Here is a 26,648-nt window from a genome sequence, read left to right as displayed (position 1 = left end):
CAAGACTATGAATTGGGGACACCTGGGGGCTCAGTCAGTTAGGAGTCTGACTCTTGACTTCAGCTCAGGTCATGATCTCGGGGTCATGGGATCGAGCCCCATCTCAGGCTCTATGCTGGGTGTGGAAACTACTTGAGATTCTCTCTGTCCCTCTCCTTCTGCCTCTCCCCTGCTCTAAAAAGAAAAGATGAAAAAAACTATGAATTGTTCTTGTCTTTGTCACAGTGGTCATGATGCTGATCTGTCCCATTCTGTCTGGTCTTGGATGCTTCTGGGCAGCTGGTCTCTCAGGTCAGATTGTTGCCATGATCATGCAGCAACAGAAAGCACACATCTCCTGATATGACTGACTGTAGAGGCAACAAGACAGTCCCCAAGCTGTGAAGGTCCCCAGCCTCCCATGAATGGGTCAGCCTCTCACAGGTTTCAGAAAGACCCAGAAGGAGGGGAACTGGGAGACTAAATATACAAATGGACATTCACAGCAGTCTCTGCAGCCATCAGCCCAGAATGAGCAGAACTTGGTCAATGACTGCCAGATTCCCCTGTTTTCTCCTCTTCCAAATTAGGGCCAGCCAGAGAAAGTACACTCCCCACACCTGGATGACCCCCAGACATAAACTGTCACAACTTTGCTTAGCCACCTCCAACTTGCCTGTGCCAACAGCCTCCAATCGGAGCATCCTCTCCTGCCCACTCCTGAGTTTCTACCAAACGCAAGCGATGGTGGCTGACTCACTTGTTCGTGCAGGATCTGGATAAATGACAGCTGTGTGTGCTCACTTGGGTGTCTTCATTTATTTCACATGACAAACTGGGTTTATGTAGATTATGAGACTGTCTGAAACAGGTGCTAAAAACTGAAACTGGAGTGGCCTTTCCAAAGGTGCAAACAAACAAGTGTTTGTTTAGATCACCGTCTTGCTTTAAAACCTTTCATGGCTCCCCATTGCCTTTGGAATAAATTACTCTTTGTAATTGGACATAATCTATCCCTGATTGGTTTTCCAGCCTTCTGTCTCTTGCACTGATAACCAAATTGACCTTCTTTTATTTTCTGGAACATGTCTTGCTCTCTTTTCCTTTTGGGCTTTGGGACAGGCCATTTCTTCTACCTGAAATACTCTCCTATTTCTCTTTTCACCTGATTACATCTTCAGTATAGACCTCACTTCCCTGTCCAGCTCTTCCCAATGCCTGCCTGGGTAAGTTGCTCCTCCTATTGTTACTGGACTACACCATTATTCCACTGATTATTATCCCGTTGATTACTTGGTTATGTTTACCATACCACTGTAAGCTGAATTACACTGGTCACACACCACACCAAGCCTGACTCTGTCAATCCTCCTTGTAGTGTTACAATTGTTCATGTAGATAATCTAAATAAAGGTATCTGAAAAATTTCTTCTGAAGAAATGATTTCTAGAATTAATTATGATAGAATTACTTTCTATTGGCATGGGATCTAATGCCTTGTCAGTTACATAGTATCACCAACACCACCCTTTCACAAAGATGGCACTGAAGGCGAAGAAGGAATCCCCTGCCCTTCCCAAAGTTGAAGCCAAAGCAAAGGAGCTTTGAAGGCCAAGAAATCAGTGCTGAAAGACGTCCACAGTCACACACGAAAAAGATCTGCACATTACCTACATTCCGATGACCCAAGACACTGCATCTCTGAAGGCCTCTCAAATATCCTCGAAAGAGTGCCCCCAGGAGAAACAAGCTTGATCACTTGCCGTACCGAGTCAGCCATGAAGAAAATAGAAGACAACAACACACTTGTGTGCACTGTGGATGTCAAGGCCAACAAGCATCTGGTCAAACAGTCTGTGAAGAAGCTCTGTGACATTGATGTGGTGAAGGTCAACACTCTGATCAGGCTTGATGGAGAGAAGAAGGCCTATGTCCCACTGGCTCCTGATTATGATGCTTTGGATGTTGCCAACAAAATTGGAATCATCTGAACTGAGTCCAGCTGGCTAAATATAAATAAAATCTTTTTCAGCAAAAAAAAAAAAACCCCACCCACCAACACCAACTATACAATTTACAAGTTTATCTTATTGTTATATTGTATACAATTTACAAGTTTATCTTATTGTTATATTGTCGTAAGAAACCTAGGAAGGTGGTTGTCTACAAAGTGATTTCTTTTTTAACTTTATTATTGTATTAAAGTATAGGATCACAAGGTAGAAGTGACTCCAAGAAGCAAACTTCATCTACAGCTTTTTTTGTACTAGAACTTTTTTTTAAAATTATTTTCACATCCACTTTCTTACTTAATTCCATTGCTGTCTTTTTTAAAAATTTTATTTGAGAGAGAGAGAGAGTGTGAGAAAGCATGAGAGGGGAGAGGGTCAGAGGGAGAAGCAGACTCCCCTCTGCGCAGGGAGCCTGATGTGGGACTTGATCCCAGGGCTCTGGGATCATGACCTGAGCTGAAGGCAGTCGCTCAACCAACTGAGCCACCCAGGCGCCCTGTACTAGAACCTTTGTGTTCAGTTCTTTACTCTCTCTGATCCATGTTCATAGCTTAATTATCATCTACATTATGGTAACTTTAAATTTATATTTCTACCCTAGGCTTTCAGATCCAGACTCCCAGAGGTCTTAATAGCCATATCCAATGTGGCCAAGACCAAATCTGTGATCCCTCATTCTCTTTCCTGTTTCCACTGTCCGTTTCCCTATCTTTTGAGGTTTGCATTAAAATATACTTATTTATTTCATTCGAGTACAGTTGGCTCACAGCAGTACATTAGTTTCAGGTATACAGTAATGATTCAACATCTCTATAGTGGTGCTGCGCTCACCACAAGCAGAGCTAACATCTGTCACTGTATAGCACTATGATGATACCTGATTATATTCCCTGTGCTGTACCTTTTATTCCTGTGATTTATTCATTCCATAACTGAAATCCTGTACCTCCACTCCCCTTCACCCATTTTGCTTATTTCCCTTCCCTCCTCCCCTCTGGCAATCACCAGTTTGTTCTCTGTATTTACGGGTGTGTTTGTTCATTTGTTTTGCTTTTTAGATTCATGTATAAGTGAAATCATTTAGTATTTGTGTTTCTCTGTCTGACCTATTTCCCTTAGCATACCCTCTAGGTCCATCCATGTCACAGATGGCAAGATCTCATTCTTTTTTTTTTAAAGAGTAAACTGTTTTGTTTTTGTTTCTTTTTTTAAGATTTTATTTATTTATTTGAGAGAGAGAGAATGAGAGAGAGAAAGCACATGAGAGGGGGGAGGGTCTGAGGGAGAAGCAGACTCCCTGCTGAGCAGGGAGCCCGATGTGGGACTCGATCCAGGGACTCCAGGATCATGACCTGAGCCGAAGGCAGTTGCTTAACCAACTGAGCCACCCAGGTGCCCGATCTCATTCTTTTTTTATGGCTGACTAATATTGCATTGTAAATATACACCACATCTTCTCTATCCATTCATTAGTAGATGGATACTTGGGTTGCTTCCATATCTTGGCTATTGTAAATAATTCCGCAATAAACATAGAGGTGCATGTATCTTTTTAAATTTGTGTTTTTGTTTTCTTTGGATAAATACCCAGTAGTAGAATTACTGGATCATATGGTATTTCTATTTTTTATTTTTTGAGGAACCTCCATGCTGTTCTCCACAGTGGCTGCACCAGTTTGCTTTCCTACCAAACAGTACATGAGGGTTCCCCTTTCTCCATGTCTTCACCAACACTGGTTATTTCTTGTCTTTTTGATTCTAGCCATTCTGATAGGTGTGAGGTAATACCTCATTGTAGTTTTGATTTACATTTCCCTGATTATTAGTGAAGTTGAACATCTTTTCATGTATCTGTTGGCCATTGGGATGTCTTTTTTGGAGAAATGTCTATTCAGGTCTTCTGCCCATATTCCCTCAGATTATTTAGTGTTGAGTTGTTCAGTGCTATCCTTCCCGACACTTCACTCACAGCAGCGTCCAAACTATCACCATGTATTTTTCACTTCACCTCCTAAGTATCTCTCACAGTTGTCTGCTTCTCTTCATCTTCAGAGGTCCTACCCTAATCTCAGCTCCAAACTACCATCATCTTCCACCTTCCACTCCAACAAGCTAACTCTTGTTCCTACATCTACCCTTCTCCCATCTCTGTTCTTTCCTCCCTGCTATAGTCAGCTCTACTTTTCGGAAACAAATATAATTCTATCAACCCACCCAGTGAAAACACTTCATTGGCTTCTCATTCCCAGTGGCTTCATGATCTGGTCCCTCACCTACTCTTGTAGTGTTTTTCTTCTCACAATCTGTGCTTCAGTCATTCTGGTTTCTTTCATCAATCTGCCTAGGCCATGCTCCCTCCAGGCATAGGGCCTTTGCAGGTGCTGTTCCTGCTGCTGGAGTCATCTCCCCTTACCACGTCTCACTGCTTTGATCCACTAATGTTTTCTTGTCCTTCTGACCTCAGGTTGTTGCTTCCTTAAGAATGCTACTCTAGATCAGGTTTCTGCATCACAGACACTTGGAGAGCATACCTTCTTCAGGAGTGTTTACCTCAGTTTATAATTAAACTCTCATTGTGTAGCTATTTCATGTAATGATACTCTCCTCCACTGGATCCTAAGCTTTTGCTTTCTGCTCATCACTGTCTCCTTGGCACCCAGTAGACACACAAAAAGTATATCCAGAACAAAGGCAAGAGAGGCGTGATTAGATGTAAGTTGTTCACAAAGAATAACTATCCCTCTTTTCTGTAGAAATTTCAGCGGTTTTAGATTAACCTTAGCAATTTATTTTATTGTAGATGGGCATGTGTACAGTTTGTTTGTAGATCAACCAGGGCTGCCAAAAATAGCTGTATACTGTGCGTACTCCACATGGAGACAAACCTAGGCGGAAGTGGGGTGGGAGCTGAAATCAAGACCACTCTATTCACCCTGGTCTGTGTCTCAGAGGGTAGGATGCTTCCCTGCCTTTCTTGACGTATAAAGGCCCTTTATAATGGCACTTCTATCTCCAAGTCAGCGCCCACTGGGCACACAAGAACAAAGGGCTTCTCTGCTTTTAAATTTGGGCAAAGGTGCCTGTGGGCTGATGTGTCAGGCTCTGGGGCTAGTTCGAGATTTTCCTCTGTTCTGTGGTCACTCAGATTGCTCTCTTTATGCTGGACAATTATATTACAAATGCTGATTCTGATTATGGGTTGAACTAGATGAGAGAGTAGGAAGGATTCAGCATAGCACCTTCACTTTTAAACCCAACTGAACAACTAAAATCAAAGCATCTGTACTTGTACTGACACCAAGTTGGTTAAGGAAAAGCAGAACAAACCCATGTATGCTGTGACATGATTTGCTGACATCTCTGCCATTCACTTTCCTGAGTCTTTAAAAATAATCTTGACATGTCCCATTTGGTCATATTGCTCATTCCTTCTGTGGTGGGGAGGTACAGCTCTTTCAACATCAAAACAGTTGATTGTAGTTTGAAACATCATCCATTATATATCCATACTGAAGTATTTAGAGATGTAGTGGACTGACGTCATCAATTTTCTTTGAATGCATCAAAAAACAAAAAAAAAAGAGGATGGATCAAGAGATGCATAGTTGGACAGCTGGACGATAAAGCAAATAGAGCAAAATGTTAATTTGAAGATCTTGGTGATAGTATTCACTGTATAATTGTTTAAACTTTTCAATATATTTAAAATTTTTCATAATAAGATGGGAGAAAACTTTTATTCAGCTTTATTAAAGTTGTCTTATATTTATTAAAATATTTATTTATATTCTATTTCTTAAAGCAACATAGGCATCAGGGATACAATGGTGAAGAAGAAGACATGGTTCCCATTGGCACATCCTGAGAGACAAAAACATTAGCAGATGGTGATGAAACAACCCAGTGAGTGCAGTGACAGACACACAGAATATTCTGGAATACCAAGGAGAAGTGCCTACCACATTTTGAGATGTTTCTGCGTGGAGTGGTAGTGGTCAGGGAGATCTTCCTGGAAGAGAGGGCAGCAGAACTCAGCCTTGAATGGCAATGGAGTGAAAATTAGTTCAGGTTGTGGGGAGGACAGGAATTCCATAGACACTGTGTGGTATTTTTGATAGCAGGAGATGGGCTGGGACTGGTCAAGCTTGGAGAGCTTATGTGCCATGCTGACCACTGGGCTTGGTCCTGGGAGGATGTGGAATGGCTGAAGATAGGAAGAGGAATGGAGGGGTCCAGTTTGTCTTAGCTACATCACTAGGATGGATGACTAGAGAATGTACCTGAGGAGCCAACATTGGAGATAAGGTAGGTGCTTGTGTTGGTGTTCATTAGGTGGTGACCTGAATTCCAAGGTGCTGGTGAGACAACAGATTTGAGGAATGTTTAGGATGTAAAATTGGAAAACTGGAGATGGGAAAATGAAGGACAGTTAAGCACACCATTTACTGTAATTACAAAGAGGGATGATGGGCTATTTGGAACATTTTAAATATGAGGTGCCTGTGGGAGGCGCAAGTGGGGCTGCCCAATTGGCAGCCAGAAAAATAAAAGTGAAGCTTAGGAAAGAGATACATATATTGATTTAGAATTGAAATAATGAAATTTGAATGTGCAATTGATATTAAGAAGGGAGAGTATGCAGAGTAATAAAATGAGAAGGATGCGATTCCAAGTACCTAGTACAGTGCCTGGCACATAGGATGTGGGTGATGAGTATGTGCTGAAAAATGAATGAAAGTGGCCATAATCCTGGAGATCCACATTCAAGGATGGGCTGAGGGAGGGAAGCTGATGAAAATGTAAGGAATAGTCAGAGACCTTGGAGATGAAAGGGCACATCTGGGAGTTGTCAGGGAGAGAAGGGCTTGAGGAGAGGGAGAAGGGTTACAAATGAAGAAGGAGGACTCTCTTCTGTTCTTGGGTCCAACAGTTATGAGGTCACTGGTGACCCAGGAGTTTCTGCAGAGTGGTGAAGGTCGTGGTGAGAGAGCATGAGGATGTAGAGTCCAGGGAGTCCAGGCAGTGTTGGGAGAAATGTGACCAAATGTTCTCTTTAGAGCACCTTGATCTGGATCAAGGGGGACTAGAAGGCTTTAACTTTACTTTTAATCACACCCATGATTTCAAGGAAGACGTATAGGGATATCATACCCATTTAGCACTGTGATTCATTATCACATTAAATCATAATTCATAAATAAAGATCAAACTCTCATTCACTTGTGTTCCTGTAGGGAAAAAAGCAAACTGTGGTCACATAATATCAGTCCAGAATTTAACACATTTTTAAATTAATTCAGACGGTTATTTAGTACCTGTTCTGTTTTTGGTCACTGGGCTGTACTGAGCAGAAGGTCCCAGTAAAGAGGGAGAAGCTGAAATTATGGGAGAGGGATGACTGAACATGAGGTGCTGGGCAGGGCCAACAGGTCCAAGGAAAGACAGACTGGGGGGAACATGGGCAGACACATCATCTGAAACTAGCTCTAAGGTCAGGGTGGTTGTTGAGGAAACAGGTGTGCATGGCATGGCTGGGAGGTTGAGGAAGACCAAGTTTGACGGTCTTGGTGTTCCAGAAGGAGACGTGGTCTTCTGCTGAAAATGAAGCTGAGGAGGTGCAGGCGTTGCCCAGAGAAGATCAACGAGGAGGGAATGGTCATTAAGGAGCAGGGATAGGACAAGGACCGGGTAAGAAAAAGGAGGTTTTGCATGCACACCTGGCCACTCATTAAAGTGCAAGATCCCTGAGGGCGGTATGGTCCTTATCTTCCCCTCTGCAAGTCTGACTCAATGGATGAAGACCCAAAGCTATTTTGAAAGCTCCTGCTCCATGTATTTACTTATTTTGAGAAATATAATATTATTGCTTCACAATTAAAATCTGGGCAAAAGTGAACTTTTAGGCCTGTTAATAGTTTTTACAAATGTATGCAATTAACCTCTTCCCTACACAACAGATAGTAGCTCTAACTAAAAAAATCAGAATTCTCAAGAAAAAATGTGACAATTTTCTCAGAAAGAATTGTGAGTTCAGGAGCCCCCAGCCAGCCAGTTCCCCCAAGATGTGTCACTTTCAAGGGCACGGTTGTCAAACTTCTAATAGCCCAAGTTGTGTTCTCCAATGGCAGCGCAGGCTTCTCCTCAGAGCTGGCTTCCTATTGGCTTTGAGATGTGGGCGGGGCCACCCATTCCTGCGAGCATCACTAGCTCCACCCCCATTCCATGCAAATGAAGTCAAAGCTCTGGCGAGCCCACGTGATTGGTCACGTGGCCGATGATACCCTCGCCCCACCCCCCCTCAATGACGTCATCACCTACTCAAACTCTCTCGAGAGTTTGCAGAGATGCTACTAAGAGGCTGCAGGCCAGCCCACTGTGGCAGGATGGGGGTTAGGGGCGGGGGCCTCAACAGGGGACCCCCTACTCCCACTCCAGAGCCTCCAGTCCAGCTTCAGGCAGGGGCCCCAAGGGTCCTGTGGGGCAGTGCCCGGGGGGGGGGTCCCATGCACACTCTCCCCCCATTGGCTGGCTGTACTGGCATGCAAATGAGGGCGCGCGTCACTTCCGGAGGCAAATCGAGCGCCATTTTCTCTTTCTGGCGGTGCTGGGAGGAGGGGACGGGGTCGCGCGGGGGTGGGCGCGCGCCGAGGCGGGGGTCCCGCCGCGCTGGGCGGAGGCGGGCGCGGGCGCGGGGCCCCAGCGGGCCGCGGCGGCGCGGCGAGAGGCGGCGGGGGACGCGGCGGCGGCGCTTTGGGCGCCCAGCGGTAGGTACGACCCCGGCCCAGCCCCGCGGCGACGCCCCCGGCCCAGGCCCGCTGAGTCGCGAGGGCGGCCGCGGCCCCGCCCCACCCCGCCCACAGCCCGCGGCCCGCGGCCGCCTCACGAATTCCGAGGCGCTCTCCGGGCGCGGGGTTCGCGGCCGGAGCGGCGCCCGTCATCCCTCCGCGTCACGTGGGCGTCGGGGGTGGTCGCCGGGGGAGGGGGCGGCCCCGCGGAGTGGGGGGGGGCGCGGGGAGGGCAGCCCCCGCGGGGCGCGCCTCCCCGCAGCCTGGTTGCCGGGCACCTGTCCTGGGAGCAGCCTGGGGTGACCGCCGAGGTTGGCCCCGCGGGTCTGGTGGCGCTGAGCTCTGGCCTGGGGCGGTTTCAGCTCGGGCGGAGAGGGCGGTGGGAGGGCAGCCTCGCGGTCCCGGCCTGAACGGGGTTGATGGGTATGTCGATGTTGACATTGAAATGCTAACTTTTCATCTGCCTTTGCTGGTTGCGTTGACACCGGCTGTGTTTGCAGAATTTCTGCTAACATTGGGCTTTGGAACGTCAGAAATGAGACCTGCCTGTTGGGAGGGTGCGCACTTGCATCCTGATAGGTATTTGAGGTGTTCTCTTTGAACGTGAGCGGAAGACTCGCTGGAATGCTGTGAGCACTCGTTATAGTTGAATAGAAGGGTAATGGCAGCCTGTGGGAGGGAGGGTCGCGGCCTTCCCCTGCCCGGAGCGGGGCGGAACACCGGTGTGCTGCAGGCAGTAGGACTGGGAGTCTGGGGCCCGGAGAGGGCCGCGTGTCGCGTGAAAAGCTCAGGGTCATCTTCGGCCGGAGGTAGAGAGCATGCCTGGGTTGTAACTACCCGGAAGGAACGCTGGAGAGCTGGCGGCTGATGGACGAACTTGGATATTTCGGTTGGAGTTGGTGGTGTTTCGGGGCGGAAGTGACGGATCTGCGTGTAGAAGGGGACGTGGTGCTGCTCCGGACGACTGACAAGAGTGGGGGAGACCTGTCGAGTTGTCTGCCCGAGAGGTGCATTTAGGGTCAGGCGTTGATTGGTTATGGGAGGTGAAGGCGGAGTTGTGGTAAGCTGCTTACCTGGACGGTGGACACATCCCCGGGCACCTTCCGCACGCAGCTCTGCGGTAGGCCCTTGGTGACTTAATAGGTGTGGTCCCTTTGAGGGGCCAGATTCCCAGCGTTCTGCGTGTGGTCCGCGCTGGCTGTCGCACACGTGTTAGGGCCCTGTGTTACCCAGGAGCACACCCGAAGGCCCAGGGCTTGCTGAAGGCGCAGGCCTGGGCGCCACATCGATGCCCCAAGGGTTGTGTATTCTTGAAGTTGCTGGAAACCGAAGTCCTGTATTCCAGTGGTCGGGACACTTCGTGACGTTGTTGGAGTCTTGAATGCTGTTCTTGTGTTAACTCATTCATGCTCACGAACTGCTTGCTGCAGCAGCTTGTTCTCCCCTGTTTTACAGGTAGGCACCGAGGCCCGGGAGTCTTAAGTGACTTGCCAGAGATAACACAGCTTGTAAGTTGTGGGGCTGATTTGAACCCAGGAAGGACAGTTCCAGAATCTTTGCTGGTGAGACCATGATGTAGTGTTGGCACTCATGTGAAATCCTTTGAGAACTTAGATTTCATAGGAACTCCAAAGTTCTGTGGCTTAAAAATATTATTTATTACCAGAACCACTAATTTTTTGGAGTGTTGTTTTTTCCAGAATGGAATGTTCTTAAATGACCATGATACTAAAAAACAACAAAAGAAACCCTGTAAGTGCCCTTTGGGAAATAATATTGTCTTGTGCACATGAGTGGAATTTTGGTAGGTCTCTGTGTACCACACATGGACATTAAAGGTAATTTACTGTGAGCTGAGGTTGATAGATTAGTGCAGCTGTGTCAGTCTGCTGTTTCCTAATGGTGAAGGTATAGATTTAACGTGCTTGTTTTGGGGGGAACCACACTAACAATGGTGCAGAAATGGGGTTGCTTACATTTGAGAATAAAAAGTTCTTATTCTCCAGATTCAGGAAAGAAGACTGATATTTCCTTGGGCCTACTCCCAAGCCTTGAACAAGTAACTACGGGACCCGTTTAAAACTTGCCCCATCAGGGCACCTGGGTGGCTCAGATGGTTAGGCGTCTGCCTTTGGCTCAGGTCATGATCCCAGGGTCCTGGGATTGAGTCCCACATCGGGCTCCCTGCTCCTTGGCAGCCTGCTTCTCCCTCTGCCTCTCTCTCTCTGTCTCTCATGAATAAATAAATAAAATCTTAAAAAAAAAAAAAACTTGCCCCATCCCTGACAGCCTCATTCAGTATTCTCCTGAGAGTTAGCCAGTCTGCAACAGCCTTCAGGAACCAGCCTCTGATAATCAGCCAGTCCCTAACCTGGTGCTTCTGGAAGTCCACCAATCCTTGTATGCCGTGCTTCTCAAACTCTGTAATAAGATCAGTGCTTACTATGTAAAGCCATACTTCTTTGCAAGCAATAAATTTAGCTTCCTTGTTTCAGATATATGTGGATGATGGTCTTAACCTTGGATAATTCTGTTTAACAGCCAGCTCTGGGGAAAGAAGAACCCCAGAGGGTAGAGAGGATAATGGAACTTTAAGGAGAAAATGAAAACAAGTCTGATAGAGTTGAGTGGAAAGCATCTTAACAATTTTTGAGGCTTGCTCTGGCCAAAGAAGCCAGTGTGGGCTTGAAAGTGACCTTGTGTTTAGTTTTTAGGAACACCTATCATGAGGTTCTTGACAGCTCCTCTGTTAGGTGAGGCTTTGGAGCTTGAACTCACGACCCTGTGATCAAGACCTGAGCTGAGATCAAGAGTCAGGCGCCCAACTGGCTGAGCCACCCAGGCGCCCCTAGGTGAGGCTTTTGAAGGCTGGAACCCAATTCAGTGCGTTTGGTTTTTTTTTTTTTAAGATCTTATTTATTATTTATTTGACAGAGGGTGAGAGAGGGAACACAAACGGGGAGTGGGAGAGGGAGAAGCAGGCTTCCCGCTGAGCAGGGAGCCCGATGGCGGGGCTCAATCCCAGGACCCTAGGATCGTGACCTGAGCCAAAGAAGGCAGATGCTTAATGACTGAGCCACCCAGGCGCCCCTAGTGCGTTTCATTTTTAGTAATTTTATTATTTTTTTACTTTATTTCCTAGGATTTAATATTCTTCAGTTATAAAATGCTAAATGATCCTTCAGTCTCTCCTTTTACTGAACCTAAGATCTACTTTTGACAGAGATAATGAGATTTGGAAAACTCATTCCAAATTAGCTTCTCAGAAACTTTGTATTTCCTTTTCCCCCTGGGAATTCCTCCCACTTACATGTTAACCCTTCCTCCCCCAACCCCACCCATTTGGTTCCAATCTACCTTTTTTGGTTTTACTTACTTTTGGCCAAATATATCGAGACTTTTCCTTTACCTCAATCATTTTTCAATGCTGGTCTGTTCACCTACACTATTTTGGGCTCTGACTCTAACCCTCCCATAGCCTTTTTGAACCTTTTCGCACTTTCTGCATGTCTTATGATTCCTACCCTATTTTAGTTTATCTCTTTTATTCTCTTATTGTGAACATTTGCTTTATATTACACTCTGTGATAGGCCCCAGACATGCAAAGAAAACATACTTCCTACCCTGAAAAAGTTTAGTCTAATAGGAAAAATAGATATATACATAGAAAATTGGAACATGGTGCTATGCAAGAAGTGTAAACAGCGGGGCATCAAGCATACGCTGGGGCAGGAGGGGTTATAAGAGGGCTGTAAAAGTGGAATTGCTGACTCGTAGACGTTTTCATTTAAAATCTTGGGAGATAAACAGCCAAATTTCTACTTAGTTTCACTGCCAATGAATATTTTCAATCTTTAAAAGTTATTCTGATTGTACCTGGCGTTCTTTAATTTGATTAGACTGATTGTTTTTTAGCTTTGATAGCTTACACATTAAAAAAACTTTTTGAGGGCGCCTGGGTGGCTCAGTCGTTAAGCGTCTGCCTTCGGCTCAGGTCATGATCCCAGGGTCCTGGGATCGAGTCCCACATCAGGCTCCCTGCTCAGCAGGAAGCCTGCTTCTCCCTCTCCCACTCCCCCTGCTTGTGTTCCTGCTCTCGCTGTCTCTCTGTCCAATAAATAAATAAAATCTTTAAAAAAAAAAAAAAACTTTTTGAAATAGTTGCAGATTCATAGAAAATTGCAAGTATAATGCAAAGAACTTTTCCCCCTGAAATATCTGAAAGTAAGTTACCAAACAAGATGCCACATTACCCCAAATATTGTCTGTTTCCTACAATAAGAGCATTCTCCTACATACCCAGAATATAGCCCTCAGAATCAGGAAATCGATACATTATTATCCTTGATCCTCAGATCCCATTGAAATTTTGCCAGTGCTCCATTAACATTTCTGGTAAAAGAAGCAACTTAGAATTGCACATTGTATTTATTTTTAGTCTCTTGGAGTGGGAAACAGTTCCTTAGTTTTCCTTCCATGATCTTTTTTTGAAAGTGTGTAATTCATGTAGAGTTGTATAGCCATCACCACAATCTAATGATAGAACATTTCTGGCACACTCCAGAAAACCTGTTTCCACTCCCAGCCAACTGCTAACCTACCTTCTATCTCTGTAGAATTGTCTCTTCTGAATATTTCACATAAATGGAGTCAGACAATGAGAACTTTTGCATCTGGCTTCTTTCACATAGCATAATGTTTTTGAGATTCATTCAGGTTGTGGCATACATCAGTACCTAGTTTTAATGCCAAGTAGCATTCTTTTGTATGGGTATACCACATTTTGTTTATCCATTTACCATTTGAAGGACATTCAAATTGTTTCCACAGTTTGGCTGTTATGAGTACTGCTACCTTGTACGGTCTGGACACTTCTGAATATTATAGGCTAGTTATATTACAGTGTCTATTAATTGGTCTAAGACGTCTACCAGGCTTCTTTGAATTGTTTTTTCCTTAGGTTATTTATTTAGAGGGTGGGGAGGGGCAGAGGGAGAGGGAAAGAGAGAATCTTAAGTAGATTCCATGACCAGTGTGTGGCCTGACACTAGGCTTGATCTCACGACCCTGAGATCATAATCTGAGCCCAAATCAAGAGTTGGACGCTTAACTGACTGAGCCACCCAGGAGCCCCTTTCCTTTGGTTATTATTAAGTAATTTTTAGGGAGGTGCTTGGAAATCCTCTACGTATCCAGTTCCTCATCAGATTTTCAGTGTATTTAATTATTTATATCATCATGGACTTAAGTTTATATTCCGGGTTAAATTTTAGTTACTGTTGATGTATGCCAAATCACCCCAGAACTTCATAGAATAAAACATTTGATTAAAACCCAGTAATTCTTTGAATCTGGAGTTCAGACCGGAGCAGGGGAATGTGGGAAGACCCAAAGGCTGGGGTGACTTGACAGCCAGGTGTCTAGAAGTATCTTCACTTACATGTCTGGTGATTGATGTTGGAACATCTCCATGTGGTCTCTCCATGTGAGCTAGTTGGGCTTCCTCAAGACATGGTGTCTGGCTTCTAAGAGCGATGGTCGCCAGAGAACAGGCAGAAGCAAGTAACATTTGTATGCTCTGGTCTTGGAAGTCACATGGCATTACTTCTGCCATACTTTATTGGTTGAGGCAGCCACAAGGTTCTGCCCAGGTTCAAGGGGTTCAAGGGGCATAAATGCCCTGCTTTGGGGGAGGACTATCAAGATCTCATACGTATTTTTTAAAATACTTATTTACTTATTAGAGCATGTGTGGAGGCAGAGGGAGAGGACGTTAAGCAGACTCCATGCCCAGTGCAGCAGCCGATGTGGGGCTCAATCTCATGACCCTGAGATCATGCCTGAGGCAAAATCAAGAGATGCTTAACTGACTGAGCCACCCAGGTACCCCAAGATCAAATTGTAAAAGAGCATGTGGGACAGGAGGTACTGTTGCATTGTGTTTGGAAAATTCAGTGCCACAGGTTGTAATCTATTACTATCATTTATTTGATGCCCGAATTGTCCCATATTTGGGTTCTGGGAATTTATTTAACTTGGTTTCTTTTGAGTCATTTTGACATGTCTCACCATTCTTTGAGCAACTTTCCTATTTTCTGGTACAGGACAGTCTTGGCTAGTCTTGTCTTTTCCATGCTTCAGCCCTAGAATCAGCCATTTTTCTAAGGAGCCCTGGTTCTTTTTAATGGAAGGTGGTGTTTAGAAAGTAAGATTTGGGGGGCGCCTGGGTGGCGCAGTCATGTAAGCATCCAACTCTTGGTTTTGGCCCAGAGTCATGAGATTGAGCCCTATGTTAGGTTCTGCACTCAGTGCTGAATCTGCTTGAGACTCTGCCTTTGTCCCTCCCCCCAGCACACTTGCTCTCATTCTGTCTCTCAAATAAATAAGTAAATTTAAAAAAAAAGGAAAAGAAAGAAAGAAAGATTTGGGCCTTAGGAGTGCTCACTGCTGCTGGGGTGTGTAACTGCTTCCAGACTCTTCCATCTTCCATAGTGGGCAACCGTATTTTTTACTTATGTATGTATTTACATATTTACAACCGTATTTTTTACTTATGTATGTATTTACATGTTTACAACCGTATTTTTTACTTATGTATGTATTAAGAACAATAAGGTCACACCTGTACCTCCTATTCTGGTAAAGTACCACAGGGTTTAGTTTAATATTATGCCTTCTTAGATATTTTAAAAACAACTTCATGGAGATGTAATTTACATATCATACAATTCTCCTATTTAAAGTATATAGCTCACTGGTGTTTAGTATATTCACAGAATTGTGCATACCTCACCACAGTTGATTTTTAGAACATTGTCATTGTTCCAGAAAGAAACCCTGTTCCCCTTAGCCATCACCTTCCATTCTCCAACAGCCCCAGGTAACTAGTATTCTACTTTCTGTCTCTGTAAATTTGTCTTTTCTGGACACTTTTTATGAATGGAATCATACAATATGTGACCCTAGTGTCTGGCTTCTTTGACTTAGCATAATGTTCTCCAGGGCTAATCCACGTCGTAGCCCCTGTCAGTACTTCATTTCTTTTTATGGCCGAACATTTCATTGTATGTATAGACCACATTTTATTTATCCATTCATCAGTTGATGGACATGTGAGTTGTTTCTACTTTTTGGCTATTGTGAGTAATGCTGCTGTGAACATTTGTGAACAAGTTTTTGTTTGGGTGCATGTTTTTAATTTCTCTTGGGTGAAATTGATGATTCATACGGTACCTATATGTTTCATCTTTTGAGGAACTGCCAGACTGTTTTCCAGAGTGACTGCACCATTGTACGTTATTACCACAATGTAGAGAGATCCAGTTGCTCCACATCCTTTCCAACACTTGTGTTTTTTCTCTTTTTTTAAATTATAGTCATCTTAGTAGGCATAAAGTTACATATTTCATTGTAATGAGTTTTGAGTTTCATTTCCCCACAGCTAATGTTGTTTAGCATCTTTTCATGTGCTTAATAGCCATTTGCATATTATCTTTGGAGAAATTCAGATCTTTTGCCCCTTTTCTTTCTTTCTTTCTTTTTTTTTTTTTTTAAAGATTTATTATTTTGGGGGCTCCTGGGTGGCTCAGTTGGTTGAGCAACTGCCTTCAGCTCAGGTCATGATCCTGGAGTCCCGGGATCGAGTCCCGCATCAGGCTCCCTGCTCAGCGGGGAGTCTGCTCCCTCTGACCCTCCCCCCTCTCTCTGTCTCATTCTTTCTCTCTCAAATAAATAAATAAAATCTTTAAAAAAAATAAAGATTTATTATTTTTTAGCAAGAGAGCGTGAGCAAGAGGGGCAGAGGGAGAGAGAATCTCAAGCAGACTGCCCTGAGTGCAGGGCCCGATGTGGGGCTGGATCCCACGACCCTGAGATCACGACCTGAACTGAAACCATGAGTCAGACACTTAACAGGCTGTGCCACCCAGGCGCCTCTGTTTTGCCCATTTTTAAGTTGGGTTATTTGTCTTAATTATTGAGTTACAAGAGTTCTTTACATATTCTGGATATAAGTTTCTTATCAGAAAAAATGATTTGCAAATGTTTCCTCCCATTTTGTGGATTTTCTTTTTGCTTTTTTGATGGTTTCCTTTGAAGTGTAAAAGTATTTTATTTAGGGGTGCCTGGGTGGCTCAGTCAGTTAAGCGTCTGCCTTCAACTCAGGTCATGATCCCGGGGTCCTGGGATTGAGCCCTGCATCGGGCTCCCTGCTCGGCGGGGAGTCTGCTTGTCCCTCTCCCTCTGCTGCTCCCTCCTGCTCGTGTGCTCGCTCTCTCTCTCTCTCTCTCTCTCACTCAAATAAATAGAAATCTTAAAAAGTTTTATTTTGATGAAGTCCAACTTCTCTTTTTCTTTAGTTGTTAGTGGTTTTTGGTGTCTTATCTAAGGGTCCATTGCCAGATCCAAGGTCATGAAGATTTATGCCTGTTTTCTTTTAAGAGATTTAAAGTTTAAGCTCTTACATGGAGGTGTATGATCCATTTTGAGTTAATTTTTGTGTGTGATGGAAGTAAAGAGTCCAGCTTCATTCTTTGGCATGTGGATATGTAGTTGTCCTAGCATAATTTGTTGAAAATTACTCTGGGGGCGCCTGGGTGGCTCAGTCGTTAAGTGTCTGCCTTCGGCTCAGGTCATGGTCCCAGGGTCCTGGGATCGAGCCCCGCATCGGGCTCCCTGCTCAACGGGAAGCTTGTTTCTCCCTCTCCCACTCCCCCTGCTTGTGTTCCCTCTCTTGCTGTCACTGTCTCTGTCAAATAAATAAATCTTAAAAAAAAAAAAGATAAAAAAAGAAAATACTCTGTTCTTTTTTTTTTTTTTTAAAGATTTATTTATTTGAGATAAAGAGAATGCTAAGTGGGGAGGCAGAGGGAGAGGGAGAGACCGTCTCAGGCAGACTCCATGCTGAGTGCAGAGCCCAACGGACTTCATCTCATGACCCCAAGATCATGACCTAAGCCGAAACCAAGTTGGACGCCCAACCGACTGTGCCACCCATGCGCCCTGAAAATTACTCTGTTCTTAGTGTTTTACCAACTCAGTTAAATATATAGATGTCAATAAAGGTACTTAGTTTTGTTTTCTTTTTTTTTTTTTTTAAGGAAAAAATTCAAAAATGTTTCAAATTCCTGTGGAAAATCTTGACAACATCAGGAAGGTACGAAAGAAGGTGAAAGGCATTCTTGTGGATATTGGGCTTGACAGCTGCAAGGAGCTGCTGAAGGTGAGCACGCAGGCGGGGCTCAGGAGGACCTGGCAGCAGAGACGCGGGCCGGCCTCGCGGAGCTGAGGTCATGGCACCAGAGACGCGGGCCGGCCTCGCGGAGCTGAGGACCTGGCAGCAGAGACGCGGGCCGGCCTCGCGGAGCTGAGGTCATGGCAGCAGAGACGCAGGGCTGGCCTCCCGGAGCTGAGATCTGCACCGGGACTGTTTGAAGGGTGCGCGAGGTCCCTCAGGCTGGGATTGCCAGTATTTCACATGGCTGCACAAGCGCATAATTAGTCTATACTTACGTCTTTCTGACTTAAAGTGAGCTCTTTTAAGCTGTTCAAGTTTTTAAAGTTACCTTTAGTTGGGGCTTTTTATAGTTATTAGTTATCAAATGTATTTGTTTTTGATCTTCAAAGGGAATGTGTTGAATTGTTATTCCAGCAAAAGATGACCCTAACTTAATCCCCTGGATTGTTGGAGTAATTACCAAATGGGGATTCATACATGATGTGATAGGGCTTTTCTGATTTGTGAATTTAATATATGCAGTTTTAACAAAAGTTTAAAAATTAAGGTCACAGTCACATCCTCTGGTAAGGTGTGATCTCAGAATTTTTTCCTTATAACTTGAGAATACATGGCTGGCATCTATAGTAAAGGAATAGAAATTGTTAAGTAAGGCTTGGTGTGTATCTTTAAAGCCACTGGTAATTCTATGCATGTTTTATTCATAACTGTAAAAGTAAGGACCATGTCTACTTTGAGTTTTTCTTAAACTTGTGAACAATTAAATTCACAGTATTGGCTTGGGAAGGTTTCAGTTTCTTAATTTTCTAATCTCAGACTTTCATCCAGATTGATTTTATTTATAAAAAGTGGTCTAATACTAAAAGACTAATAATTACCGGGATCCTCATTAATGGCCAGGATTGTTTTTTGCCCTCAAGTAGACAAATGCTAATTTCTGAAGGACTCCAGGAAATTGAGTGTTCAGACATTGCCACCTCGGGGAGCTCTTCCCTCTGAAGCGCTGCCTTCTCTGTTCTTGTTTGTTGTGCTTCAGAGCTCTCATAGCACCTGACACGGTTTATTATCTGCCCCCCCCCCCCGAATGTGAGAGGATAAGGACCTCTGTTTTGTTAATTACCTGTGATCAGGATTGTAGTCTGGCACAGAGATGTTTAATATACATATATTTAACAAGTAAGTTTTGAATGAACGAACAAAAGTAAAAACCTAAGTACAGCAATACTTTCAATAACAGACTGTGACCGAAAGTCCATTTGCAAATAAAAGGATGGGGGAGGTACCAGAGTGGAAGCTCTTGGGTAGATACTGCTGCTCAGGAATAGTCTTAAAGTCAAAGAATCTCAGAGTTCTTTGCATCTCTGTTTTTAAGTCATATTTGATACATGAGGAAGAAAGCAGGGTAATTATTTGGAGATAAGATTGAGCAGGTAGATAGTAGACATAGTCCATTAGTAATAGGTAACTCTTGTAAAGTTCCTGGACCCAGTTCTGATACAACACCAGGTGTTCTGGTTTCCCACATGTGGGAGTTCTCTGAAGCGGGGAATAAAATTCTTATGGAGGCTTCATTACATAGTCAAGGTTGATTAAGTCATTCACTAATTCAACCTCCAGCCCCTCTCACTGCCCATGAAGTTGGGGTAGGCCTGAAGGTCCCAACCCTCTAATCACATGATTGGTCCTCCTGGGAACTAACTGCACCCTTGGGTAGGGCCTACAAGTCACCTTCATTAGTAACAAGACATCCATTGCACCTTTATGGTTTTGACGCATTTTCAGGAACTGTGAATGAAGACCAAATTTATCTGAGAAATATATATTTGGTCATCTGAATGATGTTATAAATCATTTCTTATAACTTTCTTGTAAATCATTTTATTGCAGTAAGTACATGTATTTAAGTAATGTTTGTAGAGAATATATAAATAAATTAAGAACACAAGTGTATGTATATAGATACAGGATATTTCAAACGATAATATATGGGAACCCCCTACAGTGGTGCCTGGCATGTGGTAGATGCTCAAAAAATGAACCCTGAAGGTATAGTACTATCCTTCAGTAGACAGACTGAGAATGTTCTTGGGTCATTGGGGGGATAAAGAGATGACTTTTATTTTAATCTTGGCTCTTAGCTAATTATGTGCCCTTGGGCAAATCAAGTAATCTTTGGGCCTGTGTCCTTATTGCAGTGAAGGAATGTAGAGAATTAGGGTACTAGGATACTCTCCCCTGTTAGAGAAATGACAGTTTAGCAGGAGTTGAGAGACAAACTTAAGGATAATAGTGAGAAACAGGCAGGAAGATCACTTCTAGCTGGGGAGGCTAGAGTAGCCTTTATGGAGATGAGATTTGAACTGTTTTTTGTTTGTTTTTAAAGAATGGGTAGGATTACCCAGTGGAAAGAATTAGAAAGGGTATTCCAGAAACATGGAATTTAAAACCACAACCCAGTTGATTAACCCCATCAAACTAGGCTGAGTGAATTCAGGAACACATTACCCTTTAACCATATCAAACCATCATTCTCATTTTACCATGTTTGCTTTAACATTTGTTCACTTGTGTGTGTGTGTGTGTAATACTTCAAGTGTCTGTTTTCTAAGAATAAGGATGTGTCTCTTAGGTTAGCACAGGATGGTTATCAGCTGAAGTAAGCTGGTATTTTTATCTTGTCTGATCATTTATAGCACTCCTGCCTGTCTGTGATGGACCCAGTCTAGGGTCAGGCATGGCCTTCAGTTGTCGTTTCTCTTTCGTCTCCTTGAATGTGAATTCACTTTTTCAATGGAATTCTGTTCCAAAATTGGTTTTGTTTTATTCTTAGATAAAACATGAGTAATAACTACAATTTTTCATCCTGGTATCCTTTGTTTTTGACATTGTATAGAACAATATTCCTCAGTAACTTCTTCCTTAGTCAGCCTAAGAATGTGTTTACTCATCTGAATTTGTTCAAGACTTGTTTACTTTCTTGACTGTGCTGACACAGATACGTACATATTTCTCAAGGGAAAATTGAGAGATTTGAATGGCTTACAACTATTAAGTTAGTTAGATTAACTATTGGGCTAAATGTTACTAATTCTTCTGGGGGGAAAATTTTGTTTTTTTTAAATCTGGAGTTCTGTATTTTATAAAATTGTTTAAAATTCAAGGAATGTGAAGTTCAGTTTAGAAAAATTAGGAAGTATACGCAGAAATATAGATACAAGAAGATTCATTTGTAAGCCATTACCCAAAATATCCATTGTTAACATTGTTGTATGTCTTTCTAGATTTTTTTTAAGTGGGAGATCAAACTAAGATACTGTACTAGCTTTGTTTTGTCTTTTCACTCAATCTCATATTAATAATTCTTTCCCATGTCAGATGCATTTATTCTTAATCCCCCATAGTACTTAGAATTTCTTGGTTTCAAGCAAGAGAAACAAACACTAGACCAACTTAAGCTAAAGGGAATTTACTGGAAGACTGAGCCTTCCAGAGTCTGTACTGGAGACTGAAGCAGCTGAGGGAACACCTGTCCGTGGTTCTTTCTACTTCCTTACCTAGCATTTCAAATTTCAGTGAGGTGTCACTTTGCCTTCTCTGATTTCCAAAGTGTCTGGGACTCTATTTGTCCCAAGAGTTAAGACCTCAAATTTTAGGCTATACAGTTCTTGTTGAAAGCCTGTCTGAGAAAAATGAACTTTAGGGAAGATAGACTCTTCCAAGAACCTTATCTTCTTTTCTAAAAGTAGATCTCAACCCCGCTACTCATTAGAGTTTCTTGATTTTTTTGAAAGTTAACATTTGATCACTTAAAGTAGGGGCTGGCTATGTAATTTACAGGGCACTGTGCACAATGAAAATGTGGACCTGGGCTGGCCTACAGGCCTGTTGTCCCAACCCACAGCATGTGGGCGACTCCTACGGGATAACATCCTCTGTGCTGGGGTGCTCATGGTACCTGGATCCAGGCAGGGTTCGAAGTCCCCACCTTGACCCCTTCTCTCCCTGAGTCTGTGCTGTGCTTCCACTGGAGGTGATGATGGAATGTGGACTTCCTGACAGCTTGGTTCCTGCCCCAAGTGGTAGAGGAGAGAGGGAGTGGGTGCAGGATGAGGGCAGAGAGAGGGAGGAGGTTGGGGTGAGTGGGAGACAGAGAGCAGGGACAGACTCTTTCCCTGGAAGTAGGACCGTGTGTGAGCTGAAGCTCCAGGCTCTTGACGTGTGCCCCATTGTCCTGTCAGACTTACTTTTATAAAACACAGATATTATTACTATTTTTTAAAGGTTTTATTTGACAGAGAGAAAGAGCCAGTGAGCACAAGCAGAGGGAATGGCAGAGGGAGAGGGAGAAGCAGGCTCTGCACCGAGCAGGGAGCCTGACGTGGGGCTCGATCCCAGGCCCCTGGGATCATGGCCTGAGTCGAAGGCAGCCGCTAACCATCTTGAGCCACCTGGGTGCCCCCAAAATTAAAGTTATTAACAATTTCAAGATGGTGACGACAGAGCGTTAAACCCCAGCACTGGCCTGTCTGAGCATAGGGCCCTGTGTAGCTTCGCTAGTCCTGTGACTTCTCCTTCCTGGAGAAGCCCTCACTGGTATTTTCGAAGACCCTCTCAGACTTTTTTTTTTTAAGATTTTATTTATTTATCTGAGAGAGACAGTGTGTGGATGCGTGTGCGGGAGAGAGCCTGTGCAAGAGAGAGCACCAGTGAGTGGCAGAGGAAGAAGGATAAGCAGACTCCCTGCTAAGCAGGGACCCTGGCTGGGGGCCCGAACCCACAACCTTGGGATCATGACCTGAGCCAGAGACAGCCAAAGGCAGATGCTTAACTGACTGAGCCACCCAGGCACCCCCAGATTTTTTTAAAATATTTAATAATTTAGTTTATTTAATCTCATATGTTAAAAATATTTCAGTATGCAATCAGTATAAAGTAATGAAATATTTTGCCCACTTTTTTCTCTTAAATCTTCCAAGCATATTTAAAGATATTTTTTATTATGATAAAATATATATAATAAATTTGTCATCTTTCCCATTTTTAAGTACACAGTTCATTAGCATTAATAGTGTTCACACTGTTTTACAACTATCTGCAGTATCTACATATGACCCCTGAACTTCATGAGGGGTTAGGAGCACTGACCCCACCTTCCTCTACACAGTCAAATCCGGGTATAACTTTTGACTCCCCCCCCAAACTTAGCTAATAGTCCACTGTTGCCCAGAATCCTTACTGACAGCATCAACAGTCAACCAATGTATGTTATATGTATTATATACTGTGTTCTTACAATAAAGTAAGCTAGAGGAAAGAAAATGTTAAGAAATCTAAGAATATGCATTTATAATACTTTATGTATATTCATTAAGGAAAAAAGTCTGTGTGTAAGTGGACTTGTGCAGTTCAAACCTGTGTTGTTTAAGGGCCCACTGTGTTTCCAAAATTTTCATCACCTCTAAACATGAAACAGTAACTCCCATCCTTTCTACCCCAGCCCCTGGTAACCTATAGTCTACCCCAGCTCGATTTGCCTACTGTAGATGTTTCATGTAAGTGGAATTTTTTTGTGTCTGGCTTATTTCACTTATGTTAATGTTTTCAAGCTTCATCCATGTTGTAGCATGTATCAAAATGTAATGCCTTTTTGTGGCTAAATCATATCCATTGTATGAATACACCACATTTTGTTGAGTACTTCATCCCTTGTTATACATTTGGGTTGATCCCATGTTTTGGCTATTGTGAAGGATGCTGCAGTGAACTTTGGCTGACAAGTATCTATTTGAGCCCCTGTTTTCATTTTTTTGGGTATATACCTAGGAGTAGAATTGCTAGGTCATGTAATTTTATGTTTAGCTTTTTGAGGAACTACCAGCCTGTTTCCACAGTGGCTTCACCCTTCTCCACTCTGGCCAGCAGTGTGTGAGGGGCCCACTTTGTCAACATCCCTGCCAACACTTGCTATTTTTTTTTTTTTAATATTTATTTATCTGATAGAGATAGCGAGAGCAGGAACACAAGCAGGGGGAGTGGGAGAGGGAAAAGCAGGCTTCCCGCCGAGCAGGGAGCCCGATGTGGGGCTCGATCCCAGGACCCTGGGATCACGACCTGAGCCGAAGGACTGAGCCACCCAGGCACCCAACACTTGCTATTTTCTCTGTTTTTTTCCCCTTCCTCTTTTTCTCCCCTACTCCCTTGCCATCTTAGTGGCTAATGATGTTGAGCATCTTTCATGTGTTTTTTTGGCCATTTGTATACCCTCCTCAGAGATTTCTGTTTAAATCCTTTACCCAGTTTTTAATTGGATTATTTGTCTTTCTGTTGTTGAATTGCAGTTCTTTATTCTGGATGGTTAAACTCTCATTAGATATGATTTGCGGATATTTTCTCCCATTCTGTAGGTTTCTTTTGACTTTCTTGATAGTATCTTTCAATGCAAAAAGATTTTAAATTTTGAAAAAGTCCAGTTTACCTATTTTTGTTATTGTTGTTGCTGGTGCTTTTTATGTCATATCTGAGAATCCATTGCCAAATCCAGTCATGAAGATTCTTTTATATATTTTCTTTTTTTTTTTTCTTTTGTATATTTTCTTCTAAGAGGTTTATGGTTGTATTTCTTTTTGTTTAAATCATTGATCCATTTTTTTAAAGATTTTATTTATTAATTTGAGAGAGAGAATGAGCAAGAGAGAGAGAAGGAGCAGGGGGAGGGGCAGAGGGAGAGGGAGAAGCAGACTCCCCAAAGAGCAGGGGGAGCCCGACATGGGGCTTGATCTCGGGACCCCGAGATCATAACCTGAGCTGAAGGGAGACGCTTAACTGACTGAGCCACCCAGGCACCCCTCATTGATCCATTTTGAATTAATTTTTGAATGTGGTGTGAAGTAGGAGTCCAACTTTGTTCTTTTGCCTGTGGAAATTCATTGTCCCAGCACCATTTATTGAAGATACTGTTTTTCCCTCATTGAATGGACTTGGCATCCTTGTCAAAAATCAGTTGGCCATGGAAGCTCGGGTTTATTTCTGGGCTCTCAATTCTGTTTGATTGGTCTGTATGTCCTTATGCTGGTACTACACTTTTTTTTTTTTAAGATTTTATTTTTAAGTAATCTCTATACCCAACCTGGGCTTGAACGTACAGCCCCAAGATCAAGAGTCACATGCTCCACTGAATGAGCCAGCCAGGTGCCCCTACACTGATCATTACTGTACCTTTGTAGTAACTTTTGAAATCGGGAGGTGTGAGCCTTCCAACTTTGTTCTTTTTTTTTTTTTCCTTTCAGTATTGTTTTGGCTATTTGGGACCCCTTGCAATTCCATATGAATTTGAGGATTCGGTTTTCCATTTCTGCAGAAGAGAATTGGAATTTTGATAGGGATTGTGTTGTAGGTCACTTTGGGTAGTATTGATATCTGAACAATATCCCTTCCCATGAATAGAATGTCTTTCTGTTTATTTAGGTACTTATTCTTGGCTCTTCACTGTATCAAGTTTATTTCTTTGCTGTCCTGTTCAGAGTGGCCCCATTTTTGCAGGTGACCCTACACTTAACTTCTGTGCATCAAGTCATAGATTAGATTGAGACATTTAAACCAGTGCTTACAAATTGTCGTGTCCTGAGCCCAGCCCCTATAGCTAGCAATCTTTAGAGACCTATATATGTATAAAGAGGTATTCAAAAATTTATTAACCTGTTTCTACATCTTATCTATAAAAATATATTGAAATATGTTTAGTATATTCTATTTATTTCCTAATAGTTTTTTTTTTTCTTTCTTACTAGCTTTTTTTTGCAGGGGGGTGGCTGCATCTGGCATTGGAGAACACTGCTTCCCCTAAACCCCCTTCTCTTATCTCCTGGGACAAAACATTGCTGTTTCTTTCTTCCTTTTCCAGTATTTTCTTATAAAAAATTAAAATCTACAGAAATGTTGAAAGGGTTACACAGTGAAAACCCATCTACCTACACCCAAATTCTTTGGAATTATCATTTATATATGTGTGTATGCATAAATATATTTATACAGTCCCCTGTAAAACAATTACATGTATGTACATATAAACAGTTATATATATTAAACACTTATGTGTTTGAATTTAGCCCATCATTCTATCTTATTTTTTGTGCATTTCAAAGAAAGTTGCAGCAATAGTACATTTTACCCTTACCTTCTTTCAGCATACGTGTCACTAGAGTTTAGTGTTTGTTAGCTTTTTGGGCAGGGTGGGGAGAAGGAATTTATATGCTGTGAAATGCACTTAAGTTTCTCCATGGGGCGCCTGGGTGGCTCAGTCGTTAGGCTGAGCCTTCGGCTCAGGTCATGATCTCAGGGTCCTGGGATCGAGCCCCGCATCGGGCTCCCTGCTCAGCAAGAGGCCTGCTTCTCCCTTTCCTGCCCCCCCTGCTTGTGTTCCCTCTCTCGCTGTGACTCTTTCTGTCAAATAGATAGATAGATAGATAGATAGATAGATAGATAGATAGATAGATAGATAGATTGATAGATTGATAGAAAAGAAATGCACTTGTTTCTCCAAATGATGATTTTTTGACGTGCACACCCTCCTGTAATACAAGTCTCCCATCAAGATAAGGACAGTTCTATCACTCCGGAAAGTTCTCCTCAAGCCCTGT

General features: G+C 43.1%; 1 protein-coding gene across 3 annotated transcripts in view; it reads left to right on the top strand.

Moving 5' to 3' along the window:
• The first annotated feature begins 8,734 nt into the window (after positions 1-8,734).
• ADNP2 (ADNP homeobox 2) overlaps positions 8,735-26,648 on the top strand; it is a 31,748-nt gene continuing 13,834 nt past the window's right edge. Inside the window, exons 1-3 of one of the 3 annotated variants that reach the window (XM_088019649.1) lie at positions 8,735-8,759; positions 10,236-10,338; positions 17,876-17,997. In XM_088019649.1, the coding sequence (XP_087875775.1) occupies positions 17,890-17,997 (108 nt within the window). In that variant the 5' untranslated portion in view covers positions 8,735-8,759; positions 10,236-10,338; positions 17,876-17,889. Of the gene's footprint in view, positions 8,760-10,235; positions 10,339-11,141; positions 11,629-17,875; positions 17,998-26,648 lie in introns of those variants that run through there. The other 2 variants (XM_028095854.2, XM_088019650.1) reach the window with 2 other exon arrangements.

The sequence above is a fragment of the Eumetopias jubatus genome, unplaced genomic scaffold, assembly GCF_037043125.1.
Source record: "Eumetopias jubatus isolate StellerSeaLion01/CBP00866 unplaced genomic scaffold, mEumJub1_p1.0 scaffold_16, whole genome shotgun sequence".
NCBI classification, from domain to species: Eukaryota; Metazoa; Chordata; class Mammalia; order Carnivora; family Otariidae; genus Eumetopias; species Eumetopias jubatus.
The sequence above is the reverse complement of the archived record's forward strand: the minus strand, read 5'-3'. Positions and strand labels throughout refer to the sequence as shown.